The sequence below is a fragment of the Pavona decussata genome, unplaced genomic scaffold, assembly GCF_977016875.1.
Source record: "Pavona decussata unplaced genomic scaffold, jaPavDecu1.1 SCAFFOLD_184, whole genome shotgun sequence".
Taxonomy (NCBI): Eukaryota; Metazoa; Cnidaria; class Anthozoa; order Scleractinia; family Agariciidae; genus Pavona; species Pavona decussata.
This window is the reverse complement of record NW_028145593.1, coordinates 1396283-1415256: the sequence shown is the minus strand read 5'-3', so window position 1 is coordinate 1415256 and position 18974 is coordinate 1396283. Positions and strand designations below refer to the sequence as shown.

General features: G+C 39.6%; 3 protein-coding genes across 4 annotated transcripts in view; 2 read left to right on the top strand and 1 right to left on the bottom strand.

The window, feature by feature from the left end:
* LOC146462844 (uncharacterized) overlaps positions 1–18974 on the bottom strand; it is a 239352-nt gene that overhangs the window by 74244 nt on the left and 146134 nt on the right. The gene's annotated exons all lie outside the window — the stretch shown is intronic.
* LOC146462852 (uncharacterized) lies at positions 537–7090 on the top strand (the record flags this gene model as incomplete). Its single annotated transcript, XM_085085179.1, has 13 exons — positions 537–1095; positions 1822–1875; positions 2049–2081; positions 2211–2261; positions 3336–3368; positions 3574–3618; positions 3996–4102; positions 4245–4336; positions 4916–4989; positions 5164–5262; positions 5745–5823; positions 6343–6397; positions 6955–7090. Coding segments are annotated over 10 exons (1128 nt in total), but the record flags the coding sequence as incomplete, so codon positions are not given.
* LOC146462851 (uncharacterized) lies at positions 5243–17183 on the top strand. Its single transcript, XM_085085178.1, has 9 exons — positions 5243–5262; positions 6343–6397; positions 6955–7746; positions 7935–7982; positions 8507–8632; positions 8893–9018; positions 9242–9277; positions 14812–14866; positions 15190–17183. Exons 1-9 carry the CDS (start codon positions 5243–5245, stop codon positions 15372–15374), a joined length of 1443 nt encoding a protein of 480 aa, XP_084941304.1. The 3' UTR covers positions 15375–17183.

Here is an 18974-nt window from a genome sequence, read left to right as displayed (position 1 = left end):
TGGTCTGCATATTTGTGGATAAAGCAGATACACAAAAATTCATTATTATGCATTGGTGTCACTATCTCAACTTTCATTGCTGGGCCATAGCCAAACGATAATTTTCAGCGATGCAATGAGCACAAAAAAACACCTCTTTAACACTCAAGTCTAAGCAACCTACATGTAGTTCCCAGGGTCTCTCTTCTTCCCACTCCCTGTATGCGAGAGAGGAGGCAGGAAGAAGAGAGACCCTGGGAACTAGGTTGATGTCTAACCTCTCAAAGAAGCATCTAAAATGCTTACATCTCACTGAAACTACACAGCCTGTTTGGTTTGCGTTACCTGCCAATTAAATCCTTATGCTTTGGTAGATAATGCATTAACCTCAGCCATAATAATTTTCGCTATCATTGTTAAAGTAATCAACCAATCATTGTTTATTATCAGGAAGTGTTGTGAATGTTTTAATAAAGTACAATCAGAGTGCTTTTATTGGTATGTTTACCTTATTGAATTTAGTGCAATAATAGTTTTTTTTTTAACATTGACTTTTTTTATCTCTTGTTCATTCAGCTGCCACATCCACTGGTAGAACAACAGCTTCAGTCACCACACAATCATCCACGTCCACATCTTCATCCATACCTCTGCCCACTCAACCATCAACATCTTCATCTTCATCTGCAACTAGAGTAACACAGTCGTCCACATCTGCATCCACATCTGCCCCGCCTGCCACTCAACCACCCACATCTGCACCACCAACCACACAATCATTAACATCTGCATCATCTACATCAACATCTGCACCAGCAACCACACAATCATCATCATCGTCTACATCCACATCTGCACCATTAACCACACAATCGTCCACGTCTGCATCCTCTGCCCTCCCTGCTGTTCACACACCCACATCTGGACCACCAACCACACAATCGTCAACATCTGCATCCTTGTCTGCTCCTCCAGGCACGCAATCATCCTCATCTACATCCTTATCTACACCCTTAGCCACACAATCCTTCACACAATCATCCACATCCGCATCCCCAGTCATACTTCCCTCCACATCTACACCAACCAACTTGAACTCAGTGCCAAGGGGTGGAGGTAACTTAAAAATACAAGTACATTGATTCTTCATGTACCAGTATATTTATTTTTTGTAATTGTTTTTAATGGAAATGTTCGTCTGGCTATTATGTTTAAGTTTTAAACTCATTAAGGAGATTGTTTTGGACTTGTCATTATTTTCAGTGTGGGAGACAAAACTATCCCCCCCCCCCCCCCCTGCAAAACAACAACAACAACAACAACAACAACAACAAAACAGTTATTATATTTACAAATGTTGCGGGCATGCGCATCTCGGTTTAAATTATGTAGCAGGCTCCCCAGCAAATTAAGGTCTGCCACCTGTATAACATTTTCAAAGGAAACATGTAATATCAATCTGGAAATTCTACTGGATGAGGGATTGTGGGGCTGCAAAATAATTATGTAATCGTTTTAAACAAGTTTTAAATGCTTTTGGATGTTTGAATACTTTATTACATTTTTAAAAACACCAAATTGCAAATTATACGAAGGCTTAACGTTACTCTTTCTTGTGAGTGTCCTCTTTAAGTGGGAGGTTCTTCCTAGGTTATAGCTACTGCCACATTAAGTTGTTGTTGTTGTTAATATTAATTTTATTTATGTTGGAAGTATAAATATCAATAAATAATAATAATTATGGTATGAAGCCTGGTTTTGTTTACTTTTTGCACTTTAAGAGGACTGGCATTATATTTTATTCCTTCTCTCTCCTGACTAAATTTCTTTGAAATTCTGTAGCTGCTACCAGACAATATTTAACAGCCATGGCAAGTGATGCAGGCTTAACATTTGGTATGATCAGTACACTTTTTCTTACTTTCTTGTTTGTTTGTTTTGTTTATTCCTTTTTTTTTTTTTTTTTTTTGGAGGGGGGAAGTTGTTTCTACTTTTACAGCATGTACACAGTACATGTATGTATCACCTGTATTACATTTAACTTGATGCAAATAATTTCATGTCAACAGGTGACAGCTCAGATTCAGACTCAAGTCACGATGGTGAGTTAGGAAAACTATTATATGACATACAACTAATCAAGCATTCATGCTGGCTTATTTTAGAAACTAAGGTTATCTTTCCTTTAATGCTGTATTCTAAGAAATGATTGGTTTCATCTCTTTTGCCAGAGTTAGATCAACATACAATATCTTCTGACTCGGAGGATGAAAGCACTGTTGGTACGTAGTAACAGCTAGGTTGACTTCTACACTTTATGATTTAAAGTACCAATTGATGCCAAAGGTATGCATCTGAAATTAAAAGCTATGAAAAATTATGCAAATTTTAGTAATTCTGACCGGACTGTTGATAGGTTGTAGAGTCAAGAAACAAGAAACAATTAAAAAACCACTAATTCAGTCCTTGGTCACTGGTTTAGTCCTAAGCTCATAGCCAGAATTGTAATGTTTCTAGATGCCTAGTCTTGTTGCCATGGCATACATGTCAGTCCCCCATACAGACATATCAATTTCCATCTGTGACTATAAAAGGTGCATGTGCATTTAAACACCAGAACACAATGGTAGTTTTTAATAAGCCCATCTCTTGTGGGAATCGTTACATAAAGAAATGAAGGACTTAGAAAAGTTGCCATATCTGAATTAAGAACTACTAACTGCACAGGGGGTTTTTGCAAACCCACAACCAGTCACTCATCATCAACACATGCCAATGGTAGAAAGTACACAGAACATTGTATGTTGCATCATGTGCTTGTAACCCAGAATGACTTGTTGCACTGATTCTCAAGTATTTTTATGCTTAATTTTCAATTACATTGATTGTCATGATAGAATACATGTATACGATTAATGAACTAGTGAAATGAAAAACAAAATTTTAAACACAGTCACAATGTCCTATTGTTCTACACAGCTGTTCTTTGTGGATCATAACGCAATGCTTCCCCTAAGGAGTGTTGCGTGATGACACAAAGAACGACTCTGTAGGAGACTAATGCTGTCCTGAACAGACCAAAGAGTAAAATTATAAACAACATATACAAAAACACATTTTTTTCCTTGTTGCAGTGGTGAAAAAAGTTGAGGTTTTGCATAAATTATATAATATAATGACAACTTACTGTATATACAGAGCAATGACCAATGTACAGCTGATTTGGAGAGGAATTTTTTGCCTTGAGCCCTTTATTTATAATATAGTTTTCATTAGTATCCTTGTTGATGTTGCTGTTGTTTTTGTTCTTATAATTTGCATATTCACTGTAACTTGTCACACTTCTATCTTTGCAGAACGAGGTGATGAAGTTCAAGAACCAAGCCTTTGTAAGTGCTTTTCATTTCAAGTTGAAAAATGAAAAATGGTAAAGATGATGTCTTTAAAGCACCAAGAGATATAAAAACAAACATTGGCAGTTCTTGTCTTCTCTACATTATCTGTTATTGTTGCATATTGTTGAATGGGCCAAAGCACGAGTGGACGTTCTTTAATTACTTATAATATATTAAATGTTCCATTATGACATTGCAGATGGATATGTGACAGACGATTTATCCACTGTAGGAGTAATCACAGGTATGCTTAAAAATAACTAGACAATTGCAGCATGTGTGAAGCCTGGTTTTCACCAGCAACGCAAGCACAAGCACAAGCATAAGTGTATAAGCATAAGTAGCTTATGCCAAGTGAAAACAAACACTACACAAACAAATGGAAGCGTATAAGCTTAAGCACAAGGAAAAGGAAAGATTTTGATCCTTGCGCTTATGCTTGCGTTAAGACCATTTTCACAGTGAAATAAGGGCTCTTGTCGCTACTGAAAACCAACACATATGTATGCTAAAAGTAACATATCTGGGAAGGCTTTATCAAGTTGCAACCGCATAACTCAGTCTCCAAACATGTGGTATCTATGGTATTTCCTTACAAAGAAATTCCCTTTTTTTTTGCAGATGAGAATGTGTCAAGTAGGACAAATGAAGTCCTAAAATGCATTGAGGCATTGGAGGAAGGAGGGCAAAATGCATCTCTTCCATTTCTAACAAACACGTTTGAAGAAGTAGGTTATACTGAGGCATGCAGTCTTACATACAATCATATTTCTATTTGCTGTTGTCTTAGTCCCCTGTTCCACAACCATTTTAGACAAAAATTAAAGGTCTAGACAACATCTTTATCAGCTTTTCCTGTTTTCTCTTAAGTTCACATGGCAAGCTACAGAGGACTCAAAGGTCATGGTGGTTGTGCTCTTGCACTTTAATTGTTCTCCTCAGAGCAAGAGAACCTTGGTTAGGTGAGTTGCCTAATTAAACAATGTCTCATAATGAACATTGTCAGTAAATCATGTATGGTTAAGTTCATGATCTAATTTAAAAGAGAAAAAGTTGATTCTTTTCTTGTGAACTAAACCCATGCAAAGGAAAAGGTAAATTATTCAATAAATTATACAATATACTTAGAAATACAACATGACTCACCAGTATACACAGATGTATAGTCATACAATACTGTAAATTTAAATCTTCAGGTGGTCCAAGCCTGAAAAAAGGGCATTTGAGAATGAATGCACAAGTATATGTGAAAACAATATATTTTATTTAAATGGTCATCCCAGTCATGAAGACTACTAAAGCAGTATAGTGAAAATAAATTCCAGCAAGCCCGAATTATTTTCAGGCTTTCTTTTTACTATTGCTTAAGCAGTGCTCATAACAGTGATGATCATTCACATATTCAAAAGGGCAAGTGTTATAATATTGTTTTAGAATATCAGTGGAAATCAAATGGGGTACTGTGAAAACAATCGTCACACACCAGGGTAGCATGAGTCATTTGCCCGGTACCGTTAGTTAATGTTTTTGTGTACTTTCAGTCTGTTGAGCAAAGTGGCTGGAAGAAACTGCTACCTTTGGATTGCAGAAAGCAAGAGCAAAGAAGCAAAAAAAGGTATGTCTGGTCGCCTAATATGTACAAGTGCTGGATAAAGTCTATTACTATCAGGGTCGTTTTGTTGTGGGTGTACATTTTCTACAGGCTGAGAAAGAAATACTGAATAAATTGCTTCAACAAACTTGGTAGGTTACATTGTTCACTTTCTGGTATTTGACTTTCAACTTACAGTGAAAGTGAAGTATGGGCTGAAAACTTCTCAATCTTCCCTCCTTGTGCTGGCACCATGTCACAGCAGGAACATGCCTTGATGTGTGGAGATATTCAATGGTTAGTAGCTAATGATATATTGAAATTTAATTATTTTGTGGTTGCCATGTAATTTCCCGTACTTAAGGCATTCCGGACAATAGTTTGACTAGCTGGTGGAAAGTCGTGAGAAGGGAAAACTGCAATGACATGGTATTAAGGGGTCAATACTTCAAGCAGTACTTTAATTATATTGACATCAAATCATAGCAGCTTTCTCTACAGCTTTCTAAATTGCACATTTTGTTGCAAAAAGAAATATTTACTGTAAGACGTGATATTCTTAGACTTGACAAAGAAGAAATGTTAATAGAATTTTTCTGCACTGACTACTGCCTTGAAGTAAAGAATAACTAAAAAAAAAGACATTACTGAGTGGCATACTTTGTTCCCTTTAGAAAAGAACTTTTTTAAAGTGACTTATGACTTAACATTGAATTTCTTAAATATAAGACCATGTGCAGTGCAGCCAACTGATATATATGATTCAAAATAAATTTCAGAGTCCAACTTACAAGGTAACAGACTCCAAGAGTCATTGACAACAGCACAAGATTTGTGCAATGCCCTGCAAAATGAACGGTAGGAGAATGATGGCAATTAAGTGTGAAATATATAGAGACATGTAGACTGTCATCGTGTTACATGTATGTTTTGGGGCCATGTGCTCGCTTACCCTCTGGGAAGTGTACTCTGTGTTTAATACAAATACTTTCTTTTGGCTCATTGAACCAATATTGCTGCTGGTCATATGAGTGAAGACTTATTGCTATTACAGAGTGTTTGTTACACAACCTATAAGATTACAATTAAAGGAAAATGATCTGTTCTCATTAATGAAGACTTACAACTTACAATTCTTTTAGTTGATACTAGAGTACCACCTTGTACTTAAGAATTTTAAGCTTTTATCGTTTTAGACTTGTATGTAGTAAGTAGCTACATGTATATGATTTTAGCTGGTGTATATCCTATTTATTTTCTAATTCATTAGTTATCTTATTTAATTATTTAGACACAACCCCGCAAGTGAAGCGTCGCTTTAATACTTATCGTGTATAAATAAAGATTATTGATTGATTGATTGATTGATTTTAACAGGAAAAGTCTGGAAGAATGGCGCAAGATTCGCCATGAACAAGACTTGCAATTCCAGGTATGCAAAAAATAAAGATAAAAATAAAGGAAGCATGAAAAAAAAAAACTGACTTTAGTTGACAATGTAATCACAAGGTCATAGTTTAATTTGTATTAAGATTTTATTGTTTATTTTCCGGTGAGCCTCAATTCCCGAATAATAATAACTACTAACAACCCATTCAATTAAATTTTTTTCCAGTGAATATAAAGGCATTACAATTAAGAAATGTTGGAATATCATGAAAAGAGCTTGGCCAATTGGGGGGGGGGGGGGGTGGGGGGAGTAGAAGGAATCCCTTGAGTGCCTCAGTCAAAAGTTACGTACAATGCAGTAATGTTGAAAGTATACAGCATGTGAAATAAACAGTGACTCCCAAAACAAGTTTACAAGCAATGTTGCTTTACTGGTTACTACATAAAAACTCCTTGAATATGTCAAAAAGGAAATTTCACTATCATTCATAATAATAATAATAATAATAATAATAATAACAACAACAACAACAACAACAACAACAATAATAATAATAATAATAATAATAATAATAATAATAATAATCAACAAATTTGTAGGTTGCATTAACAACAGCCCGCAGTTGCGTGAACAGCAGCAGGGTTAGCAGCAGGGTCAGCAGCACCAGCATCACCACCAGCACACACACAAAACCGACCACTACCAGCAGCACCAGCACCTGCACAAAACTGACCACTACCAGCAGCACCAGCACCTCTACCAGCACCTGCACAAAACCGACCACTGCCACCAGCACCCGTACAAAACCGACCACTGCCAGCAGCACCAGCACTAACACCAGCACAAAACCGACGACTGCGAGCAGCACCAGCACCTCCACCAGCACTAACAGGAAACCGACTACTGCCACCAGCACATGCACCAAACCGACCACTGCCAACAACACCAGCACCATCACCAGCACCTACAGAAAATCGACTACTGCCAGCAGCACCAGCACCAACACCCACACAAAACCGACCACTGCCAGCAGCACCAGCACCAACACCAGCACAAAACCGATGACTGCCAGCAGCACCACCACCAGCACCAGCACCCACAGAAAACTGACCACTGCCAGCAGCACCAGTACCAGCACCAGCACAAAACCGACCACTGCCAGCAGCACCAGCACCACCACCAGCGCCCACACAAAACCGCCCACTGCCAGCAGTACCAGCACCAACACCAGCACAAAACCGATGACTGCCAGCAGCACCAGCACCACCACCAGCACCCACAGAAAACTGACCACTGCCAGCAGCACCAGTACCAGCACCAGCACAAAACCGACCACTGCCAGCAGCACCAGCACCCACACAAAACCGACCACTGCCAGCAGCAGAATTCAAGTAAGTTTTTGTGCCAAATGCTGGAAAATGAAAGCTGATTTTGAATGGCTCTGAATTATGATCTTTTCTGCCATTAGAGCTATTATATGATTTGCACTCGGAAGTCCATGAATGTAAGAACTGCAGTCAACACAATTATCCTCTAACTACCTTGTGTTCACTAAAGTTTTAATCTTCTCATTTTACAGGATCAAAATGGTTGCCAGCAACCGCTGATGCAGGACAATAATGTTAATGTAAGTGGATGCCCTGACCAAACATAACACAATAACAATCGAACCTCTCGTAAGCAACTACCCGAAATGTCAAGCCTACTTGGTCGCTTACGGTGGGTGGTCACTCACGAGACTTCAGACCATATTGGGTCAAATTTTTGTCTCACTAACATATGGTGCAAGAAATCAGTTCTAACGTTTTGTAATTATGTGTATGTAAGAAATGTAACGCATGCTATGATTGGCTTAGAACAAGGGTATTATTCTCCCATACTGCACACAGGCTGATTACAAATAATGCAAAACAATCAGGTTAGCAGATATTCCCAAAGTCATATAATAAACAACAATAAATTATTATGGTGTATTGACCTGCTTGGCTATCAATTTGACAAGGTCTTAGTTTGGAAATTTCCTGTAAAGACCACTCTCACTTAATACAGTCTGTATGGTGTAGTCACTGTTTCCATGATATCTTGCAAAACAACATCTTTTCACTAAACACCCTTTCAAATTAAAACATGATAACACATACCTTTTTATAGGAAAAGATAAGAGCGCAGAGGAAACGGAGAATAGGTAATGAACCAGCCAATGGTGTCATGGTGGTCCTCTCTAAAAACAATGGGAACAGATTAACAAGACGTTTTCATGCAAGTGCTCTGTTCCAGGTATGAATATTATTACACATGTTTCGTATTTCGACATAAACCCCAAATAGCTAGAAGTTTTGAACATGTGCCTGAAGTCATAAGAAGTACAAAATCAATGTCACATTTTGTTTCAAGACAAGAAGTGGGTGGTTCATGGGTGTGATACTTTAAGACAACGTTTCAGAAGTAAATGTAATTTTCTGCACACAGATACTATATGAACTGTACGCATCATGCAAGAACAGACCGTTAATCATATATTTTGCTCTCAATTGTAGGAGGTTTATGACTGGGCAGGAGCACTACAAGATGTGCCCCTTTATTTTACGCTTCACAGAGAGGGAAAGTTGGTCCTTCATGGGGACAAAGTAGACGCAAGCAGTGTTGTTCACATGACAGAAAGAGTAGGTGAAATATTTATTATTTAGATAAAACAATACTAGGTGTTATTTACATTATACAACTACTCCATGGTTGTTCACAAGCATCCATGAGGGCTATAACATCAAATCCTTGTGACATACCAGCTACGACAAGATCACCTGGAACAAGGCTGCTATTTGAATCTATTCACCCCTCCTCAAAACACAATGTTGCTAATTGAGTTTTGTCTACAACATTTTACAGGGAAAGGAAGAAGCTGCATCATTGCTTGCTACTGAGGTAAGGGAAGTATGCTACTTAAAAGTGATAATAATATATACCATACAAGTAAATAGTGCTCTTTGTGCACTCTGATTGGTTAACTCTTAGGTGAAAAGCAAAGTACTAATTCACCTTTGAGTAGCCGGCACGCTAAATTTTCCAATTTCTGATTATTTCCCAGCGTATTTTCACACAAAAAGTAATGTTTCGGTCTGCTAGTTATTCAGCTTGTGTGGTATATACTAAAACAACTATTATTCGCCCCAGTGTTTGTGAAAGTGGTGGATATCTGCCTCACCACTTTGCGGCTCAGCACAACTAGTCACCTTCCCTTCAGTTCATTATTGTTATAAACCAATTTTATAATAACAGTCATAACAATAACAATTTTAGTAAAAAACTTCTATCAATTTGGGCTTTTCTATCAGCACTTTTAAAACAAAGCAAAAACATAAAAATAACCAATAAAATAAAAATAATATGTTCGAAAACAGATGTTCAAACCCTATAAAAGCTAAATGAAGTTGTAATTATATTATTTGCGTAAAAGTGTATAAAAGCTTACTAAGATCAAGAGAAAAATATAAATACAAATGACCAGTATCTTGACTAGCCACAACACTTAAGAAAGACTGACTCAACTGTTTCCCTTGGCGACGAGGTTCTTCGTCAGCCGCGACACTTGGGAAATACTAACTCCTGGCAACTGTTTCCCTTGGCGACGAGGTTCTTCCTGAGCCGCAACACTTGCGAAAGACTAACTCGACTGTTTCCCTTGGCGACGAGGTTCTTCGTGAGCCGCGACACTTGGGAAAGAGTAACTCGACTGTTTCCCTTGGCGACGAGGTTCTTCGTGAGCCGCGACACTTGGGAAATACTAACTCGACTGTTTCACTTGGCGACGAGGTTCTTCGTGAGCCGCAACACTTGCGAAAGACTAACTCGACTGTTTCCCTTGGCGACGAGGTTCTTCGTGAGCCGCGACACTTGCGAAAGACTAACTCGACTGTTTCCCTTGGCGACGAGGTTCTTCGTGAGCCGCGACACTTGGGAAATACTAACTCAACTGTTTCCCTTGGCGACGAGGTTCTTCGTGAGCCGCGACACTTGCGAAAGACTAACTCGACTGTTTCCCTTGGCGACGAGGTTCTTCGTGAGCCGCGACACTTGGGAAAGACTAACTCTACTGTTTCCCTTGGCGACGAGGTTCTTCGTGAGCCGCGACACTTGGGAAATACTAACTCTACTGTTTCCCTTGGCGACGAGGTTCTTCGTGAGCCGCGACACTTGGGAAATACTAACTCAACTGTTTCCCTTGGCGACGAGGTTCTTTGTGAGCTGCGACACTTGGGAAAGACTAACTCAACTGTTTCCCTTGGCGACGAGGTTCTTTGTGAGCCGCTACACTTGGGAAAGACTGACTTGACTGTTTCCCGGAGCGACAACATTCTTCACAAGCCACTGGTTTGAGAAAGACTGATTCAACTGTTTCTGTTAGTGACGAGATTCTTCACAAGCTGACAAGGTTCTTCGTGAGCCATGACACTTGGGAAAGAGTAACTCAACTGTTCCATCTAATTTGAAATTCCAAATTTCAATTTCAATGTCAATAAGTTTTTTAGAGTTTTTTTTTTTTGTTGTTGTTACTACACATTACTTAATTTTAAAGAGTGGAGCACCTGGAAACTAACAAATAGCTAGGTGTGTTTTTTCCACGTTAAATAAAGTATGTATGTAAGCCACGCGTTTGAGAAAGACTAACTCGACTGTTTCCCTTGGCGACGAGGTTCTTTATGAGCCGCGACACTTGGGAAAGACTAACTCAACTGTTTCCCTTGGCGACGAGGTTCTTTGTGAGCCGCGACACTTGGGAAAGACTAACTCTACTGTTTCCCTTGGTGACGAGGTTCTTTGTGAGCCGCGACACTTGGGAAATACTAACTCAACTGTTTCCCTTGGCGACGAGGTTCTTTGTGAGCCGCGACACTTGGGAAAGACTAACTCTACTGTTTCCCTTGGCGACGAGGTTCTTCGTGAGCCGCGACACTTGGGAAAGACTAACTCAACTGTTTCCCTTGGCGACGAGGTTCTTCGTGAGCCGCGACACTTGGGAAAGACTAACTCAACTGTTTCCCTTGGCGACGAGGTTCTTCGTGAGCCGCGACACTTGGGAAAGACTAACTCAACTGTTTCCCTTGGCGACGAGGTTCTTTGTGAGCCGCGACACTTGGGAAAGACTGAGTCAACTGTTTCTGTTAGTGACCAGATTCTTCACAAGCCGACAAGGTTCTTCGTGAGCCACGACACTTGGGAAAGACTAACTCGCCTGTTTCCCTTGGCGACGAGGTTCTTTGTGAGCCGCGACACTTGGGAAAGACTGACTTGACTGTTTCCTGTAGCAACGAGATTCTTCACAAGCCACACGTTCAAGAAATACTAACTCAACTGTTTCCCTTGGCAACGAGGTTCTTCAGAAACGCAACACTTGGGAAAGACTAAATTGACTGTTTCCCTTGGCGACGAGGTTCTTTGTGAGCCGCGACACTTGGGAAATACTAACTCAACTGTTTCCCTTGGCGACGAGGTTCTTCGTGAGCTGTAACACTTGGGAAAGACTAACTCAACTGTTTCCCTTGGTGACAAGGTTCTTCGCAAGCCGGGACACTTGGGAAAGACCGACTCAACTCCTTCCCTTGGCGATGAAGTTCTTCGTGAGCCGCGACACTTGGGAAAGACAAACTCAAGTGTTTCCCTGGGCGACAAGGTTCTTCGCAAGCCGGGACACTTGGGAAAGACCGACTAAACTCCTTGCCTTGGTGATGAAGTTCTTTGCGAGCCGCTACACTTGGGAAAGACCGACTGAACTTCTTCCTTTGGCGATGAAGTTTTTCGTGAGCCACGACACTTAGGAAAGACTAACTCAACTGTTTCCCTTGGCAACGAGGTTCTTCCTGAGCCGCGACACTTAAGAAAGACCGACTCAACTTCTTCCTCTTGCGACGAAGTTCTCTGTGAGCAACAACACTTTAAGAAAAGCTGTTCCTTCTCGGGTGTTGGGATGAGTGGCTTTGCCCTTTGCTGTGGATGTTTGGCACAGATTTTACAGTTCTCGATCATGTCCTGGATTTCGCGGACTTGTAGTCTCACTGTTAACGGTACCACGATTCTTGATCCCTTCAGCAACACTTCAGCAATTGAGATCTCCTCTTACTGCCCAATAAGGTTTCACTGCATCATGGCCAGCCTTCCATGCAGGAAATCTTTATTTGTTTACAGACAGGGTCTTCATCCTGAGCTTCTTTGATCTCTATCAGCTTGACATCTGACACTGGTAAGGAGTTCAGTAAGCTATCAACATAGATGTTCATTTTCTCCTTCTGGAACAGCTGCTTCAGCATTTGGGTTATCTGCTTGCATTCTTGATAATGCATCTACAATGTTCTGTATAGTTCCTTCCCGGGTACATGATTTACCTCTTTAAAGTGGAACTGCATGAGGCGCATTCTTAGTCACTGTACTCTTGGTGGAACTTCGTCCAGGGTATGTGTGGTGAGAAGAGGCATCTAGGGCTTATGGTCTGTTTCAGCAATGATGGATTTTCCCACTATGTAATCACTGCACCGCTCACACGCCCAGGTGAAAGCTAAAACCTCTTTCTCTATTTGCGCATAAAAAAATCTGCATTGCACTGGGGTGAGTGCTCAGGATATGAATGTGACGGGTCTCCAGGTCTGGTCATCTTGCTTCATTAGCAGTACTCCTCCCAATCTGAATGAGGCTACATCGGCTGAGATATTTGTCTCTCTGTTAGGATCATAGAGAGCAAGCACTGGTGCAGTTGTCAAGATTGACTTGATTTCTTCAAAGGCTTTGGATAATCATGAATCACATTTACTTTGTACTCATCACTGGTTAATTCATGGATCCTGTTGATCAGATTTAGACTTTCTGCAGCAGCTCTACCAAGAAGCGGTTGTGTGAGGTCTTCTGCAACATAGATGCGTTCCTTCATAGACTTAGATTTGTTGGTAAGACTAGCTGTAAACTTCCCCTTACAGTTCAGCTTATACTCGCATGGGCCCAAAAGGACTTTATCTGTACATGTAGGTTGCAACTTGGTATGACCAACTAATTTCAGCAAACTATCGTATGGAACCACTGTGACATCCGCACCACTGTCAAGCTTGAAGGTTACTGGCTTCTCGTTTACAAGGATTTGGCTGTCCATGGCGACTTTGCAATGTCACCCTGGACTTCATTTAGATCCACTATCTCTCCAGGAAGAAAGGTTCTTCTTCTTCAGCCTTCAGCTTCTACAATGTACTTCTAGTAGTTTCACGGCTTTTGAGCATCTTGAAGCCTGTGCCCAGTGTCCTATTTCCAACTTTTCCGAGAGGTCACAGTTTCGTATTCCTAGGACAATGCGGTCCCGAATCAGTTCGTCTTTCAACGTTCCAAAATTGGAGTGCCTTGCAAGACCATACAGGTCTGTGATGAAACTATCCACCTATTCGCCCTTCTCGCTGGTTTCTCAAAATGAACTTGAAATTGACATTGAACTTGTCCGAAGATAACATTTCTTTTTACGATGAAGTGGTTTTCGAATTTCTCTTTCACCTCTTTGTACTTTGTTTCTTCTTCTGTTGTGAGTTCAAACGAGATGAATATATCGTCTGCTTGCTCACCCATGGTGTAAATCAATGTGTTTACTTGGTTCTTGCCGCTTTGCTTGTCCAGTCCCGTTGCTTAACGAAATCTTTTAACTCTTTGTATCCATTTCGGCCAACTTGGGCTAAGATTGGTGTGGAAGGTTGGGATGGTGTTTCTGATCCCAATGCTAGAACACAAACACTAACAGTAATACTAACCCTAACACTAACCAGCAGGGCTTGTCAGTTCAGCAAATGAACTTTGGGTTTGGATTTTGGTATCAAACTGTGGTTGATATTGGATTGTACATGCATTCTTTAATTTTGAATGAACATTCATTTGACTGTTTTTCATTTGGTCTTCAATTCATCTTAAGCCAAGCTCAAATTTATGTATTTTTGTAAAAGTAGAGAAGAACAAAATTAATACAAGTTTGAAATAGTTTCATTAATGCTGAATCTAAGGCAAGGATATTAAGGATTAGTTTCCAGTCAACTGAGTACAAATCTGTTTGCTTGATTAAGAACCACTTTGTCTTAATTGGTATTTAGTGACTGTCCAAGGCATGACTACAAATAAATAAATAAATTCATACATACATAACGAGTGACTCTTTTTTTCACCTTTGTCCAAATCAAATTGAGAGTTGGAAAGTGCTGATTTTTGAGATGGGACATCCAGAGTAACTGAAGAAAAATCTTTCAGGGCAGAGCAAATAACAAACTCAACCCACACTGAGACTGAGAATCAAACCTGAGTGCAAATAGCACTGCACCACCCCTGCTACCCACAGATATTGTTCTTTCCATAATGGATAACAGAACATGTTTCCATTACAGAAAGACATTACCCATAACTCATCTATGTAGCATACTTCCCTTTTGTATTTTTTTTTTTTGCAGGTTTCCTTCAAAGGAAATTATTCCCCAAAAGAGAATCTGTCTGCCACGGTACATGGTAAGTTGGACTTCTTACATAAAGAAGACTTCTGCAGTCAACTAAATGATGAAAAATACATTTCTACTCAACATGTTTTTCACCTTTATGAATTCTTCTCTGTTTTCTTTCATAGCCGCTTGGCACTTGTAACATTGGTCAATAACCATATCAATCATACTGTTCATCAGTGGAAACCAGTATTTGTACCTTAGCATTTGCTTGTATTTCAGGCAAAACCACATCAACAACCAACCTAACAAAATTAAAATGATAAATCAAAACACCAGTCTTTCAAACTATTTCTAAAAATAGTTTACATTTATGTGTTTTTTTTTTTGTAGATGTTGTAGGACAAGATGATTGCAACCTACAACCGGTGGCACAACAAATTGAACAACAAGCACAAGTGCAACAACAAGGGCAAAACAAAGCAGAGGAAAGGAGGAAAAGGAAGAAGAAAGATAGGAGAAACAATAAAAGCAGGAAGAAGGCAAAGAAAGACGTCAATGGTGACGAATTAAAATAATTTGTAAAACTTTAAATTAAATCCAGGGCTGTGGTAAAAGTTTTGTACACACATTACAGAGGCCAGCACAAGAAACGTGTAACTTAGTCCAACAAATTAAAAAGTATCAGGGTTGCCAAAGAAATCAAAGTCCCATCGACAATATTCGACTTTACCAGGTGATCAAGGTTACAAAACTTTCAATGACAGCCCTGGCTTCACATTAAACAAATAAGGACAAAATGCTTAATCACAACATTTGCTGTGAATTCTTTGCCTTGGAAAAATTCGAATTTATAGATAAAAATAATTCATTCTGATTTTTATTTACTGATCCAACAGATAAAACGCAATGCAAACTAAAGGACATACATGCACAAACTGCCAACGTAAATCCTAGCTCCAACAATGCATAATTGTATGTCAATTTATGCCTTGCTTAAGACAAGTGGACACATAGATCTTTGTAGTTATTGTTCTGTTTGCTTCTTATTTGAAAATCAGCCTTTAGACTGCAAGTGGATGGGCCTTTTGGACTAACTGGTCACATGGTACAAAATCAGCCACACTGGATGGCAAAAGAATGTCGTAGATTCGAACACAAAGTAATTCCAGCATGTCAAGCTTGACTTTCCTTTGTTCTTGATGTACCAGTGGAGAATGCCACACTTTTTTGCGGATTTTTTTCCATGCGACCAGTTAGTGCAAAAGGCCCATTCAGCAAGGAAGATCAAAATATTATGAAGCAAGTTACAAAATTAGTGTATAACAATGCAGTTTTCAGTGCAGGAAATAATGTGTACTAGTAAGGTTTGTTTACACTGTAAAGTTACTTTGGTTAATGTTTGGTTCTTTTAAAATCATAACATCGTAAATTTCCACTTTCCAAATTAAAGATATGAAGTACGGTTACATATTAGTAAGGATACGAATAACAACATTTTTTGTGCTGAAATTGTGGAATAATTGAGTTAGTTATTTGGGAACAACAGAATACCTGCCATGTTTTCTTATTTAAGGACGGTGGCCTACCATTGTTACTGCGCATACGTTCTGCGCATCTCGCAATACTCGGGTTTCCTATGGGTGGTGCATGCTAATACAGGAAAATTTTTGCGCTGTTTAAAACTATGTGGAGAAAGCAGAACTAAGCAAACGCTTTTGGTACCTCGAAAGAAACTTGGGGGTAACCATGCATTTTTCAGAGATAATTAAGCTTCAATTTAGGAATAATCCCATACATTGCTTCATATTTTGGCGCTTTTTAGAGATATTATTGTTTAATTATATCTGAAAAATGCGTGGCTACCCCTAATTTTCGTTTTGGATTCCAACAGGCCTTCCTAAGATCTGCTTTTCCCGCATAGTCATTAACCACACAAAAATACTTCGATATTAGTAGGCACAGTAGGCCACATCCCTAAGAACTCTTTAATGTTCTGCTTCAGAGTTAGTGTTGTCACTGCATTTTATACTTACGTAATGATTATATTTAAGCAAGTTTACAGAATAAACGCACAATTTGAAACATAATTGGTTTGGGATGTTTGTTTTGAGTTTTAAAACGGCGGGTCTAAACTACTAGTCACATTGCACAGGTGAGATTACAGGTCACTGTCCTACAGATGAATAAACAATACCAGAAGTGTCTCCGAGGCCTAGTCAGTCTACAAAAATGTTGTTTGTGGCCTGTACTTTAGACACACGAGTTTGAAAACAAATCTTTAAAGTTTGTTCCAAGCTCAATCACCCTGTCATTCTTTACACGCAGTGTTACCATAAGGCGACTGGTTGACAACAGCCAAAGAACATAAATAGTCTGATCGAAAAGTATTGGCAAGGTGTAGCAGTTAAGCTTAACAAATTTCTTTAAGATAACTTTTCAATAGTCTTACCTCAACGCAAGTTGCTTGCCAAAACGTAGTATGTCGAGATGTGGTCAAATAGGAGCTAATCCATTTAAGGAAGTGAAGGAAAGTCATCAATACAATATGATATCCCATAAATTCGTACCCAGAGTCTTCGTTCCCTCTGACCAGCGGTCAAAAAACGAACCAGAAAAAAAATATCAAAAAAATGTCGGACTTCTGGTTAAATTGCGCATGCCCATACCTGGTGAGTTCTGACCGAAGAGCCCAACATTTTTTATTTATTTATTTTAGTTATTTATTTATTTATTGTTATTGTTGAACGATCCAACCGCTCACCAAAAGATCGTAGGCTCTGGGAACGAGGATGAGTTCTGGTTGTACTATTTTACTTCCCGGAGTTTTTCATTGTTTAACAGTCTAAATCGATGTCTCAACGGATCTTTCCAGAATCGCTCGTTTGCTGCCTTCTCGTTCCCAGAGCCGCCTGGTCCTCTTAGCCGCTGGAGGCTGGACATGAGGACCAAGTGGCCTCCTTTCTAACCTCCTTTCCCTCGTGCAAAGACCCCGCCGGCTGAGAGGAACAGAAGGCTCTGGGAACGAGAATGTCGTTTGATTGATTTTTCTGCAATTTTTTACCCAGCCAATCTCGTACCCAGAGTCTTCAGGCTTTTTGTCTGGGAGTCTGGGACGAGTCGACAGTGCGATCCATGTGTCAAGGAATGCTGGTAAATTGAACGTAATCCGGCAATAATAATAAACTCGAGTGAACAATTATTGGAGAAAGGGACAAAGAGAAAAATCACACAATTTATTAAAGAAAAAAAACTATATTTTTCATTCATTTTTTTTTTCTGTAAAAGAGAAATAAAAAATAGATCGAGCTCGATTAAACGTTCTCTGTCCCCCCCCCCCCCCCACCCCTCCCCCCTACCCCGGAAAATAACGGAACATCGACAACAATTTGAGGTGGATTTTTTACCGAGCTCGATATTAGGCGGAGCTGGAAGTCTGAGTGATATCGAGCTCAAATCTATTCGAGCACGATACACCCCCTAATCGAGCACAGTCATCAGAGGTCGATAAGTAACGGTGCTCGATATGGATGTAGAGCTCGATGAAGATAACCGAGCTCGAAGGCGATTTCGAGCTCGAATAGACCTGTACTCGATCTACCGCAAATGGAGTACGATATTGAGAGGTGGATTACAAATCGAGCTCGAGATGGTTCTCGTGCTCGATTACCATGATTCGAGCTCGGTTGCCCAGAAACAAAAAATGATCCAAAAGTTCTCCTCAATTTTAGCGTAATAAACACGTTAGTTTAGGTGTGAACTGTCGTTAACATTCGCGGCAGCAACTCCACCTCAGAAGGCAACGTCACTAGATAGTAACGAATACCCCATTTATTCCTAGCTTGCGGAAGAGCACACGACTTTAGTAATTAATAATCATTGTCGTCGTCATGATAGTCATCGAATAATGCCTCGCAATAAAAGAAGTCCGTATTTGTTGTTCTGAAATGTACAAACGTGCTTTCAATCGTCCTATGCCTTTTTACATGTACTAGCCGTTGCCATACAATAATAATGAATAAATCCTTACCCTGAGGATACAACGATGGAGGAGCATAATACAATGATACGTTTTATTTGTTTCCGGCCACTAGACAACGTTATTCACCCTTTGAACAGCTGGATCCAAGCGGGTAAATCAGAAAACTTGTAGAAACTTTGATAAGATTTTGTTGTTC

Coding starts and splice junctions, on each gene's coding strand:
- LOC146462851 (XM_085085178.1), top strand. CDS start 5,243: ATGTGTGGAGATATTCAATG. Junction 7,983..8,506: donor TGCAGGACAATAATGTTAAT/GTAAGTGGATGC, acceptor ACCTTTTTATAG/GAAAAGATAAGAGCGCAGAG. Junction 9,019..9,241: donor TTGTTCACATGACAGAAAGA/GTAGGTGAAATA, acceptor AACATTTTACAG/GGAAAGGAAGAAGCTGCATC.